Source organism: Heloderma suspectum, chromosome 15 (genome assembly GCF_057233095.1).
Source record: "Heloderma suspectum isolate Gila_16-S chromosome 15, 16-S_ref, whole genome shotgun sequence".
In the NCBI taxonomy this organism is placed as follows: domain Eukaryota; kingdom Metazoa; phylum Chordata; class Lepidosauria; order Squamata; family Helodermatidae; genus Heloderma; species Heloderma suspectum.
The window spans coordinates 4,852,300-4,866,100 of record NC_139472.1 but is presented as its reverse complement, the minus strand read 5'-3'; the positions used below and the strand labels follow the sequence as shown (position 1 = coordinate 4,866,100).

At 49.2% G+C, this 13,801-nt stretch overlaps 2 protein-coding genes across 3 annotated transcripts in view; one reads left to right on the top strand and one right to left on the bottom strand.

Annotated features, from left to right (window-relative positions):
* LOC146335229 (uncharacterized) overlaps positions 1-12,032 on the bottom strand; it is a 31,040-nt gene extending 19,008 nt beyond the window's left edge. Inside the window, exons 1-3 of the mRNA XM_084821904.1 lie at positions 11,955-12,032; positions 7,399-7,566; positions 3,093-3,262 (exon numbers count right to left, since the gene is read on the bottom strand). Coding sequence (XP_084678030.1) covers positions 3,093-3,262; positions 7,399-7,566; positions 11,955-11,967 — 351 coding nt within the window. The 5' untranslated portion in view covers positions 11,968-12,032. The remainder of the gene's footprint in view (positions 1-3,092; positions 3,263-7,398; positions 7,567-11,954) is intronic.
* Positions 1-13,801, top strand: part of TTLL10 (tubulin tyrosine ligase like 10) — a 122,537-nt gene that overhangs the window by 35,450 nt on the left and 73,286 nt on the right. The window lies entirely within an intron of this gene.

The window sequence follows — 13,801 nt, the reverse complement described above, 5'->3', positions numbered from 1 at the left end:
ACACACACACACACCAGACTACCTTCCTGGCCTACCCAACACCTGCAACAGCATACTAGACAAAAACATGAAGGATCAGTTTGGATACAGAAGGGTGGCAGGGAAAATTCCAATGCCTAGAATTGCAGATGCCTTTGTAAATGGGTGGAAAATATGGTTTGAAATTGGCCACACGCACATCACATATGCAAAGAAACACAGACACTCACAGAGAGAAAGAGGGCACAACCCTCCCGGTGCAAGGCCGACTCTCCTAGTGTTCCTTTACACAAGGCATCATCATCATCAACATCAACATCAACATCAACATCATTATTCACCATCATTATCTCCTGGCAACAGCTCTTTAGGAGTTTCAGACGGGAGTCTTTCCCAGGCCTATTTGGAGATGCCGGGTCTTTAACCGGCAACCTTCGGTATGCAAAGCAGGAACTCTTCCACTGCCCTTTCCCCAGTGACAGAGGAGCTCTGCCCCAACAAGCAGTCATCCCAAGCTCTATGCTCAATTCTACAATACGGTGGCATTGGCCTAGTTCTCCCTGTAATGCTCAACCTGGGCCAAGCGCCGTCAGTCTAGAGGTGGAGGGCGACTTACTCAACTGTATATTCTTGAATGCAGGGGGGGAAATCCCAGCAGAGAGAAAACTGGACTGTGTGTGTAGAAATTTGGGATATCGGAGAAATCTGTTTGGGGGGTGTGATTCGACAGGTTTTCCTAGGTTCGCCCCTCTCTGGACTTTGCTCTGGCGCTTGTTGCGCCAGCCGACTTGGGCGAGTTCGTGGATTATCCAGGCATTTTGTGCATTTTTCCCCACAGGTCCTGCAATTTGTGCAACTTTCTGAGCCATTTGTGCAAATTTCCGAGCCATTTCTGCAAATTGCATAACCTGTGGGAGGAAAAAATGCACACAGAATGTTCCCAGAGTTCAGGGTAAAGGCCGCAGCTCGCTCGCAAATGCAAATCGAGTCATAAATGCCATGGGACTCCGTCGAGCAAACAAGATCGGGATTTCCCAGTGATGTACATCTTTAGTGGAAATTAGGCTGCAACCTTCCTCCCTGGCTTTCTCGATTCCTGGAGGGGGGCACTTCTGCTTGGTTCCCCATGTAACCCACCGACCTACCCACAGTTTGAAATGGTACACTCCACACAGGTGTCCCCCTTAAACACAAGGGGAGAGAACCCTTTCAGTGCTGGAGGAGGGGGTATTATAAATTTTAATGGAATTTAGATTCACTCCACAGTTTGCTCCTCCAGTTGCATCCTCATTCTGCTCTGCTAGATCACAGATGCATTCCTTGGGAAAGGGCCATACCTTGGTGCTAGCTAGAGCTCTGCTTTCAAACAGTCACATATGCAATTTGGAGCCTCTCCAGATAGGAATGGCCGGGGGGGGGGGGACCATGTCTGAAACCCTGAAGAGACTCTGCCAGTCAGTGTAGTCAATACCGATCAAGATGAACCAAAGGCCTGACTCAGTCTAACGCAGCTTCCTATCTTCCTATTTAAATCAGACCTTGGTTCAGAGCCATGAGGACTGGAATCTTGCTATATTTTGGTGGGATAGGCAGTAACTCAGTGGCAGAGCCCACCCTTTGCATGCAGACATCTGAGTGGAAGTCACTGCCCCTGCTAAGAGCGGCAGATTCATTCATCTAGCCCAACACTGGCAGCGGAGCGCCTGAGATTCCAGCAGGAATTTTTCCAGCTCTACCTGGAGATGCTGGGGATCCAGCCCTCTCGCAAGGCATTGTGGGATATGGTTCTGTGCCTGCCAGTGTTTGAAACTCCAAGTGTGTGTGGAAGAGAGGCAGGGGGAGTCGGCTCCCCCATAGCTGAGAAGGGAGCAGCAATTAAAAGACAACCACCAACCAGATGAAATGGATGCCGGGTCTCCGGGGGCAAATATTAAGCCATTGTTACGTGGCTGTGTGAGCCAGGGAGAGGTTCGACAAACACTCGGAGAGAGAAGTGCTTTCAATTAGGGCAGCTAATTTTGTTTACAAGTCAGTGTCGACTTTAACTCTGTACCCGCCTGTGATTCATTATTAACCGTTTCAGTCTGTGGGAAACTCTTGAAACGATGGCTGGACAAACACAGGGAGAAGAGGAGGCGGGTGCGTGCGAGGTGGCGGGTGGGTTTATAACACGGAAGAGGGTGTAATCGGAGGCCGTGGGGATGAATCTACCATAGGAGACTTTGGCCTTGTTTACTTTGCCCAGGCCTTGAAAAATGATCTCTCTTTTTTTGCAAGATTCAAACGATGTAGACATTGTGTATGGAATATTGCAGGTTTTTTTTTTTAAAAAGATAAAGTGCAATAAAAGCTGGTGACATGGAGTCTGGATGCGGGTGTTTTGTCTTTTTTAAAAACAAGGATAAATTAAAATTGGAGCCTCTCCCAGGGTTGCTGCTGAAATGTCACCTGAAGCGAAATGAATTTGTGGGGTGAGCCTGTGTGCTTACTCAGAGAAAAACCTTGGAGGGATTTCAAGGGATGCTAAAAAGAGCCATTGTGGGCAGGTGGGCTGCATGCTAGGAGAGCCAGGCTCAAATTTCTGCTTGCCCGCAAAGCTCCAATGACCTCGAGCCAATCGCTATCTCTTGGCCTGACCTACCTTGCAAAGTTGTTGGGAGGACAAAATGGGTGGGGAGGCAAGGTAGCTCAGGGGATGAAAGGGGGAATGGGAATGAAAGTCAGGAAGAAAAAGTCAAAAGGGTTTCACCAAAGTCTGGTAAATATCATCTGCAGGGTTTCTAAATTGTAGGGATGGACAGATGTGTCAGTCTCAATCTTGCTGAGATTTTTGAGGTCAAACACATTCCATGCCATTTCTGCACAAGCTTGCCAGTTTTTTTTTAAATATGCACATTCCATCCCATTTCCTCACAAGCTTGCCATTTTTAAAAAATGTGCACGTTCCATCCCATTTCTGCATAAACTTGCCATTTTTAAAGAAAATAAATGTATGGCAATGTGTACAAATTTTTGTACTGTATGCACTAATGTACACATTTTCTGTACATTTTTAAACATACACGTCTTTAGACACATATGCTCACCGATGAATAGGGGTGTACGGAACTCACCTTTCCGAGTCCGCCGGGGGGGTCCACGGGGGCAGGGGGAAGCGATCCATTCCTCCCCCAGAATCCTCCCTGGCTGGCTCCGCTCCATGGCAAGTCTGCGGAGCTGCCGGCTGGATCCGTCCGCTGCCAGACTGACGGTCTTCGGACGGGATGAAAGCGTGTCTGTGCATCTGTTGGAAATGTACGCATGATTCATGGCACATTTTTCAAATGTGCACATGTTGACGGACGCATTTTATTTTTCCTTTTGCGTAACATATCACAAGCTCTGTTTCCAACTGCAAATTGGCTTCAGGACCATGTTCAAGAAGTGCAAACTGGGGAGATCCATGGAAAAAACAAGAACCCTCAACGAACTGAATTTCTCACACATCCTGACTGAGTTGTCACTGGATTTTGCGTAAAGTGAAATCACCTTCATATTTTGAGTCTGACCCTGTGTGTGTGTGTGTGTGTGTGTGTGTGTGTGTGTGACCTCCTCAGGTAATGCTATTAAGGAATTTTAAGGGGAGGGGAGTAAAAGAACATTTCAGTAAGGCGGGGGTGTTGAACCTCTTTCATCCTGAATTCCATTTCAGAGACGCTCTCAGGGGCTCCATGCCTGTGGTAGGTGGGGCCAAAGGCAAAAGGGGTGGGGCTAAAATACCAGTAACTAAACCTTGGGATAGAAGCATGTCGACCTTTTATAATGGGGAAAACCCTGCAAAAAAGCTGAGAAATGACCAAATCGGTGGCTGGATTTTATTTATTTATTTATTATTGCATTCATATCCTGCCTTTTTTCCTCTTGCAAGGAACCCAAGGCGGCTTACATTATCCTCCTCCTCTCCATTTTATCCTCACAACAACAACCCTGTGAGGTAGGTTGGGCTGAGAGTGTGTGACTGGCCCAAAGTCACCCAGTGAGCTTCCATGGCCGAGTGGGGACTAGATCTCCCGGCTCCCAGTCCAACACTCTTGCCACTACACCGCACTGGCTACTCTTTGGATTTGGCTCCTGGCCTAATATACTGCATATCTGCAATACTGCAAGTGTGTCTGCCACCCCCCTTTCCATGCACTCCTAGCTATGCATCCTATGTTTTCATCTGATTGCCTATTTTGTACCAAAAAGGGCTTCGTTTGACTAGAAAGGACAACATTTGAGCTAGAAATGAGAAAGTCAGAATCTTGGGACCCGCTTTTATTTATTTATTATTTTTAAAGGTAGAGCTCAGCATTGTGAAGCAATACAAGACATGAGAGCATCTCTGGGCATACAGAGGGGACCTTTAAGTCACCACTAAGTCTGAGGTGAAGAGGTGGGGGCTTCAGGGCTGACTGTGCCTTTCATTCAGCACCATTTCCAAAGGCACACTCAGCTCCCCACAACAAGCCAAAATTGAACTGGAGAATGCAACAATACGGGGAGCTGTGCCAGTTGAATTTCTGCCTGCCATACTCCTGTTAAAAGTGCAAGTGCCCTGTTGGTTTGCTTTCCACATCAAAGTGGCATGAATAATTCTGATGCAGATGACAAGACAGGCTGAAACATTTCGCTGCTGGAGACAAAATTAATGCCATCCTAGCCAGCTTTTGCTCTGGCTGACGCCAGTTCTTACATTCTTGGAAATAAACCTAACGCTGTTCCACACACCATCATGCTGATCTCCAAATGTGGCTTCTTTCTAGCCCCTTCCCCACTTTGAAGACCTCTGCTCTTGGCAGAATGGGATGAACCTCCACTCATCTTTTATGGAAGCATTGTTTATACGAAATGATTTTGGGGCCTACTTTAAAGCTCAGAACCCTCTCAAGGTGCCGCCATTGTGGTTTTACCCAAGGGTTCCACTGTCCCAATTCCATCTTTGATCTGAAGATCAATAGCTCAGCCTGCCCAGTTCCCCAAAGTTGGCACAAAAGCTTTCTAGGGCCTTATGTCTGGGTAAGGGAACCGAGAGTGGTGTGTTTCAGGCGATTTAACACATTCCTCAATTGGCACCATGGTCTTTGTTGCAGGTGGGTGTTTGGCAGCCCACAAAGAAAGTCCTGGCTCTCCCCCCATTCCCCCCCCCCACAAACACACACACAAACACCCTCTCTAGCACTTTCAGGAGCAGATGGCTTTTAAATCCAAGAAAAAGGAACAGAAAACGTTTGTGAAGTTTCAAACGGGGATCTTTGCCAGCTGTGGGTACACACACACACACATACACCCAGTGGTCTGCAAGTTTTAATTACTTTAATTGGGATATTAATTAGCTAAACAGAGGTGATGGAAGATTTGCAACTAGGATTGGGTGAATTGGTCAGTTTCGCTTTTTCCCACATCCACCTTTTTTTAACCCTCAAGTTCTTTCTCTCCCAAATAGGAAGAACTTTGCAAATTTCCACTGAGCATGCTTAGTCCCTATGGAGTTTGGGTTTGCTGGGGGGAGGGGGTGTCCCATTAGGGTTTTTCACTGTAATTCTTTTTCTTCCACCTCGTTCTGAAAACTTTGGTGTTCACCTTCAACATAACATACTGTTCAGTCCCCCTTATTTGTTTCTCAGTAGCCCCATTTGAGCCATAGAGTCATCAGCACCTGAGTTTGCTATTAATATATGTAAGAGAGACCTACTGCAAAATGTTGAAGTGTGGAGTTCTCCTGTTCAGGCTCTTTTCCAATGTACTCCATTCCATTCCCAGTTTACCCCCCCACACACACACACACAAACACACACACACACATATCAGGATTCCATGGTCACTTGAGGATGCTCAATCCCCATTAGACTGTTTTTTGGCTTTCACCCTCCTTAGCTTTTTGTGTGTGGGGGGGGTCTTCTGCAAAACTTGGGGTCCCCCTAAGCTTGCTGACACCTCCTCTTTATCCACGGATGGTGCTGCTTTGACTACATAAAATTTAATTCTTTAATGAGCTTCCGTCGTGCATTAAAAACGTGGTTGTTCAGGCAGGCATTTGGGGTGGGTTAGGGTATTTTAGAAAATGTTTTTATTGTAGAATTTTATTGTTTTAAACTGTTTTATTGTATGTTGTACATCGCCCAGAGTGGCTGGGTGACCAGCCAGACGGGCGATTAATAAATTTAATAAGAATAAGAATAAGAATCAGCACCCAGACAATGAGTTCTCTATTAGTATATATAGGACAATGGTCACTCAGGGCTGGCGTCAAGGGTAGGCACGGTGGGGCACCTGCTGAGGGCCCACACCCCAGCAGGGACCCACTGGCAAGAACTCCTGGAGTTGCTCCTCGTCTTCACCTTTGTAACCTGCTTGTTCACCTGCCTCTTGTCTTGCTCTGGCCCAGACAATGGAGGTGGTGAGAAGGAGCAGCAGCAGATGCCACGGCCTCCTTGCTCCCGGGCTCTCTGCCTGTTACGCCAGCAAGCGGGAGCCATGAGGAGGAGGAGGAGGAAGAGGAAGAGCAGCTGGTGACAATGGCAGCGAGAAGGCAGACTCAGTGAGGGAGTGGCCCATGGAGGGTGTCTTCCCCAGGGGCGCTCACAAACCCAGAGCAGACACTGTGGCCACTGGTCAGTGCAGGAAAAGACTGAGTTGTCCCCTGCTAATGGAGAGACTGTCATGATAACAGACTTGCCTATCAGCTAAAAATAAAAGGAGGAAGGGACTTTCCAGGCTGTCGAAACCACAGGAGGATTTGCATAAAATGGGGCAGTAATTGTGTGTGGCTGAATCAAAGTGTGAGAGGTGGAGTGTTGGAAAAGTCATAGGCTTGTATAGAACGCATAAACTCATTCAGTTTATTGATTTGCATACGTTTGGTGAATGGAAAAGCACGGGATAGGAGCTGAGGGTGACGAGAAATCTACAAAAAGGACCGGAGTTCAGGGTAAACCTTTGGCGGGTGGCGGAAGTCTGCTGAACCCCCAAAGGGCCAGGTCGCATTGGATATCCCTGGTGGTAAATTCAGGACAAACAAAAAGAAGGACTTTTTCATACAGTGCCTGGTTAAACTGTGGAACTTGCTGCCACAGGGTATAGTGATGGCCACCAACACGGACTGTTTAAAAAGGGGATTGCACAAGTTCATGGAGGAGAAGGCTATCAAAGGCTACAGGTCCTGATGCCTCTATGCTACCTTCAGTCTCAGGGGCAATATGCCTATGCACACCAGTTGCTGGGGAACATGGGCAGGAGGGTGCTGTTGCACTCCTGTCCTGCTTGTGGGTTTCCTGTGGGCAGCTGGTTGGCCACCGTGTGAACAGAATGCTGGACTAGATGGACCCTTGGTCTGATCCATCATGGCCCTTCTTATGTTCTTAGCTGCTGATGCGGCCGCACCAACTAGCCTCAACATACCTGGGGCTAAGAGGTGAGGACGAGATCCAGGTACAGGATTGAACAGTTTGGAAATGAAGCGTCTTCCCCCTCGGCTGCGATGACTCTCGAAAAGGAGACTTCTCTGTCTGGTTTTGCTGATCGCTCCATGATCCACAAGGTCACCCGTCTTTACACGCAGGGATTGTTCTGTGACAGGTGAAAATGAAGGACAGTGGAAAAGTAATAGCAGCCAAGGCTGTGAGCATCAGCTCCGGATGCCTGCGTCCCCCTTGACTCGCATGCAATCTTCGCTTTTGTTCTCTCTGGCAAAGCCGTACAAATCAACATTTTTAGAAGTGGTGGAGCTCTCAATTGTGGGATAATTTCTTTCATTGTTTCTTCATTGTCGTCAACGTCTTATCGACTCTTTTTACCTATTTACAATCTTTAAAAGGCCAGTAAAAAAGACAAAGCAAGAAATTGCCTAAAGCGGGGTTTGCAGTTTGAAATATCTCAAAAAACACACACACCACAAATCGCATAATGTAAAAAGGAGAGAGAGGAGAATACAAAATGGAGGAGACTTTTACATGAGGCAGTGGAAGCTAACCCCGACCCAGCTTTGAAATACCTCGGCCTGCCATCCTATGTACACTTACCTGGGAGTAAGCACCACTAAACACAGAGGGCCTTACTTCAGAGTAAACAGTGCATCATTTTTGCACTATAAGGTTGCAGTCCTAAGCACGCTTCCTCGACCAGGGACGGGGACCCCTTTTTGTGTTTGGGTCCATATGGCGTCAGTGGCCAGGGCTGACGCTATATGTGTGTGGGGCCAGAGCAAAAAGTGGCCTTGAAAACTACATCTCCCAAGATGTTCAGGGGGAGGAGGAGGAACCTCCCCCTGAGCCCTGGCCTGAATTCTAGCAGCATAAAATGTTTGTATTTGGGGTGTGTATTTGGTTAGGAGCCAGCGTGTGCCCAGAGCAGTATCTTTTAAAAATAATAATGGAAACGCTGTTAAAAAGCAGGCTGTCGAGTCCAAATCAACCAGCAATTTGCAGAAATAATAAAGAAGAGAGGATGTTCAAATATTCACAGGTTGCACTTACGTGGTGTTTGCCTTTCCATCCCCCAACGTGTGATTAAGATGGATTTGTCCAAACTGAGCTTCAGTGCTTTCGTTTTGCTGGGGAAGTTGGATCTCAAATGTCCTGGAAGCTCAGCTTTGGATGATGGGAAGAAATCGGGAGGAAAAGGGTGCCTCTGCGCATGTGCCAGAGAGCCAGTGTAGTGTAGTGGTGAGAGTGACGGACTGGGAGCCGGAAGATCCGGGTTCTAGTCCCCACTTGGCCATGGAAGCTCACTGGGTGACTTTGGGCCAGTCACAGACTCTCAGCCCAACCTACCTCACAGGGTTGTTGTTGTGAGGATATAACGGTGAGGAGGAGGATAATGTAAGCCGCCTTGAGTTCCTTGCGAGAGGGAGAAAGGCGGGGTATAAATGCAATAAATAAATAAATAAATGTGTGAAGTTCTTTTCCCTCACCCCTATGTAGCCACAATGAACCCCTGCTGGGCATGGACAGATCTGTCTGTTTCTGGCCCACGTCAGTTCTCCACATGTTCAATCACAAGTCCAATTTTTCACAGTTAAACAAAAAGTGGCGTGGAAATTTATTTATTTATTTATTTACAATATTTTATACTACTCCACATCTAGAACAGATATTGGAGCAGTGACTACAAAAGATAAAACAGTAAAAGGATAAAAAAAATTAAATCACCAGATTAAAATTATCCTATTTTAAAAACAGAATGCCACTAGAAACCGTGACCGATCAATTACGGAATGCCTCCTGGAACAGCGCTGTTTTCAAGAGGCGCCGGTAACAGCGCATTGTTGGTGCCTGCCTGGCCTCCAGGGGCAGGGAGTTCCAGAGAAAGGGGGCCACCACACTGAAGGCTGTTCTCCTGGTGGACTCCAGTTGGGCCATAGGTCCGTGTGGATCCACCAGGAGCAAGCCCTCGGATGGCCTCAGTGACCAGGCACGTTGTAAGGGAGAAGGCGCTCTCTCAGGTAACCTGGTCCCAAGTTGCTTAGGGTGTTATACACTAGTACCAAAACCTTAAGCCTGGCCTGGTAGAGAACAGGCAGCCAGTGCAGTTCCCTCCTCAAAGGAGCTGCATGCTGGCAAGGGGCAGCTCCCGACAACAGCTGAGCTGCTGTGATCCGCACTAGCTCCAGCTTCCGGAGCATCCTTAAGGGCAGCCCCACAGAGAGCGCGCTGCAGTAATCCAGCCTTGGGGTTGCTAGCGCTGGTACCACTGTGGCCAAGCTGTCCCTGTCCAGGAGAGGCCGTAGCTGGCGAACCAGCCGAAGCTGGTGAAAGGCACTCCCAGTCGTCCCGGCCGCTTGGGCTTCCAGCCACAATGATGGATCTATGACTAGGAGTACCTCCAACTACGGGCCTGATCTTCCAGAGGGAGCGCGTTTGCATTTCGACTGTACGCATTTCCCCCCAACACATGAATTTGGGGGATGTGCTTTTTGACCTGGGAACTGCTTTGTCACAAGTTATTCGGAGACGTCATCTCTGGGATCGCCAGGCTGCCTCTGTCCTCCTCCCGCACAGCCTGGATAGGAACCTTCCCATTCGCACAGGCTGCTTCAACCTCACACAGCAGCAGAGCAGATGCAAGGCTGAGGAAGGAGCCGCCGGGCAGGCACCCAGTGCCAGGCAGGCTTTTGGAGTCCCCACGCCCGCCGGGAGGAGGAGAGAGGAGCAATGGAAGACGTGAATGCTCTTAGGGAAGAGAGCAGGCATGCCTCTCCTTTTGCCTCCAGTAGAGGGGCCAGGTTCTGTATAGGTTTTGCCATTTAATGCTAGGTGGGGAAGCACAATCTTTGGGGGGTAATCTGCCAGAGGCCTACACCAGTGGTGGGCAGAGTAAGAGCCAAACGTGAGCGGGGGGGCCACCCCTTTTCTTTCTCTCTTACTGAAAACTCTTTTCTCTTTTGTCTTTCTGACACTCCCTTTCTCTCTTTCTTTCTGACACTCCCTTTCTCTCTCTCTCTCTCTCTCTCTCTCTCTCTTTCTTTCTTTCTTTCTTTCTTTCTTTCTTTGCTTGCTCTCTCTCTCTTTCTGACACCCCCCTCTCTTTCTGACACCGCCTTTCTCTCTTTCTCTCTGACACCCTTTCTTTCTCTCTCTCTCTCTCTCTCTTTCTTTCTTTCTTTCTTTCTTTCTTTCTTTCTTTCTTCTCTCTCTCTCTTTCTGACACCCCTCTCACTTTCTGACACCCCCTCTCTCTTTCCCACTGACACCCCCCTCTCTTTCTTTCTTTCTTTCTTTCTTTCTTTTCCTTGCTCTCTCTCACACACACCCCCTTTCTGGCACCCCCTCTCTCTTTGATGCCCCATTTTCTCTCTCCCTCTCTTCTTCCTCACCCAGTGGGCTGCCAGGGAAGGGACAAAATGCTTTTGCCGGAGATCTGAAGTGACTGCAGGCAGAGGGCTTTCTCCCTCTCCATCTGATATTACTACATCCTAGAGCCACAAGTTGCCAACACCTGCTTTAGGGCACAATCCCATACAAGTTTCAACAGAAAAAAAAGTCCCACAACTCCCAGCATTCCCCAGTCAGCAGCGCTGGGAGTTGTAGGACCTTTTTCTTTCTAAATGTGCATAGGATTGCACCTTTAATATTTAACCCCATTACCCATTTTGATCCTCACAACCATCTTGGGAAGTCGGTTCCTTGCCTAAGATCACCCCACGTGCACGCGCACATTTCACAGATGAAAACAGGAACCAGTTTGGTACCGCCAAAGGGCCTCCCTGCTCCTGAGGTCTATGATTTTCTCCCCCTTCTATTCCTCACCGCCCCCAGCTTCACACAGCAGGAGTGGCGGCGAGGAGAGGAAATTAAAATGGAGGCTAGGCCCAGACACCTGGTGCCACTTAGGGGGCAAGGCAGTGCAGACATCGGCATGGGGCGGCCAGCGATGAACCGCACCAAAAGAAGAAATGCGTGCCCAAAGCAGAGAGCAGCGATTTGCATAAGATTTGGATATGCTAATTGATATGCGTAGATGGACGTTGAGACAGAACTGATATAATTCGAATAGAATGGCAGCACGGCGTGCCGTAGCGCAGGTGACTCTGACCAGGAGACCTCAGGCCTACCTGCTCGGTCCAAGTGCTAACTGAGGAGGATGGGCAACGATTCTGAGGGTACTTTGTCTTGAAAGTGGACTTGGACCCGGCACCTTTTCGAATAGAGGACACCTTCAAATCATGGATGGTCCTGTGACAGCCCAGGGTTCTGGGTGGTGGCGGCCCCAGTCCTGAACCCGGCCTTCTGCTCTTTCCTGGCTGCCTGTTGCAGTTCAGGCTCACGCCGCTGAGATCGGGGCGGACGGCTGCCTCCGAGCCCTGGCTCGGCCCCGACAGAACCGTTGCCCTGCGTTGCTGGCAGCGAAAGAAGCAGGGAAGGGGCTTTGGTTGGAAAGCCAGTTGTGAGTCCTTCTCTCCCTCCCTCTCCCTCGGCTGTTCCCAGCCACAGCCGCAACCTTGGGTGGGGTTATCCTACCTTTCCCTGACATCACTCCAAATCCGCTCCGGCGGCGCCAAGGAACAGGTTCCAGCTTGTGGAGCGGCAGCCGAGAGCCAAGAGGAAGCCAGGCTGCTGGGGAAAGGTGGATGTGGAGCCAGTCGGGGAAACCGGAGGCTCCGAAACAAGGGAAGTGGCAACCAAGGGACAATGCTGCCCAGAGTCTCCCATGCCGACGGACCTCCTCCCTGCTCCTTCCCTGCCAAACACCAGTCCATCGATGCTGCCATAGCGCTGCTCATAGGAGCAGGGATGTCATAGTGCTGGTGCTCTGTTGGGGGGCAAGCTGCTGCCGCAGAGGTTGAACTAGGGACAGACACTCATGTCTGTATTTTCTGGTTCCTGGGCCCCAGTAAATCAGGGTCAAGGTCAGGGTCCCTTTTTTTTGCCTTTGTAAAATTGTTTTAGGGCAAGTGGTGCCTTTGGAAAATGTTGGCAGTTAAAAACGTAACAAAACAACTTTACACAGTGGGTTACTGGGATCCATAAGACAGTCCTTGCCCTCAGTCTTACAATCTGAAAGACAAAGCACAAAAGGAAAGGGAGTGGGAAGGAGGGGGGGGAAGCAAACTCAGGCACTAAATCTCAGTTCCTAGTTCTTGGCTTTGGAATCAGTGAAATTCAGGTCCATAGGGCTAGGCTGAAATAACCTTTCTCTCTCCCCCCCCCACACACACACTACCCTATTTGCAGAAGACAAAAATGGAGGGATTTCAGCAATGGGGGGGGGGGGGATAAAATACAACTAAAATTGAGGTTTACTGGGGGGCAATGGGCAAAAGCCAACATAAGCCCTACGTAGAGTAGACCCATTGAAATGCATGGGACTTAAGTTAGTCATGTCTAACGTAAGTCTCATTCATTTCAGTGGGTCTACTCTAAGTAGGGCTTATGTTGGATTTCACCCAAAGAAAGCTACTGGCTGGGGGCCACCCATGTTTTTCCCAGAAGCCACCTGGGAATGATGCTACATGATGACTGCATATAGTCCCTGGTTGTTCAAAAGGACTCCTTTCCCCAACCTGGTGCTGACCAGATCTTTTGGACTTCACCTCCCATCAGCCCCAGCCAGCCTGGTCAATGGCGAAGAATGCTAGGAGTCGTAGTCCAAAAGATCTGAAGGGCACCAGGCTGGGGAAGGCTGAATTAGGCTGCCACCTTCACGGCCGGCTCGGTGAGTTTCTCGGAAGCAGCTGGTCGGCCACTGTGGGAAATCGCATGCTGGCCTGGGCTTTTGGCCCAGTGGTGCCATCGAGGCAGGAGTTTGGGGCAGCAGTCGCGGGTACCACTCAGCGGGATGAGCAGGAGGGGCGTCCAAACGTAGCAGGACTGGTTTGCCATATTTTGAACACATTCCCATCAAAAGAGCCCACCTCCAGGAAGACAATGATGTCCACAGTCTAGAATTACCTTACTGCACCCCCACTTTGGTCTGATGCAGCAGGGCCCTTCATACCTTTTTAGCGATTTACCAGCGAGAGCTACCAGAAAATAGGCCCATCGATAGCAATGTGTGAAAGCAAACTTTAGGGTGTGTGTATGTGGGGGGGGGGGGCTTGTTCTAGGAAACAGACACCTGCTTTTCTCCCTGCCTTCTTCCTGCTGCTCCCTGCCCCTTGCCACCGCCCCAAACCGTTGTGATTACAGGCATCAGGTGACGTGTATCGGTTGCTATGAAGCTGCACCCCGTAGGAATAGGAGCCGTGTGAAGCTGCCAGGAGGCAGGAGCTGGCAGGTGACTCCCTGATAAACAGAGCGGCCGAGATTTTAACCTGTGGCTGCCAGGAACCTGAGCAGAGAGCAAGGCAGGAACATCAGAGTGCTGT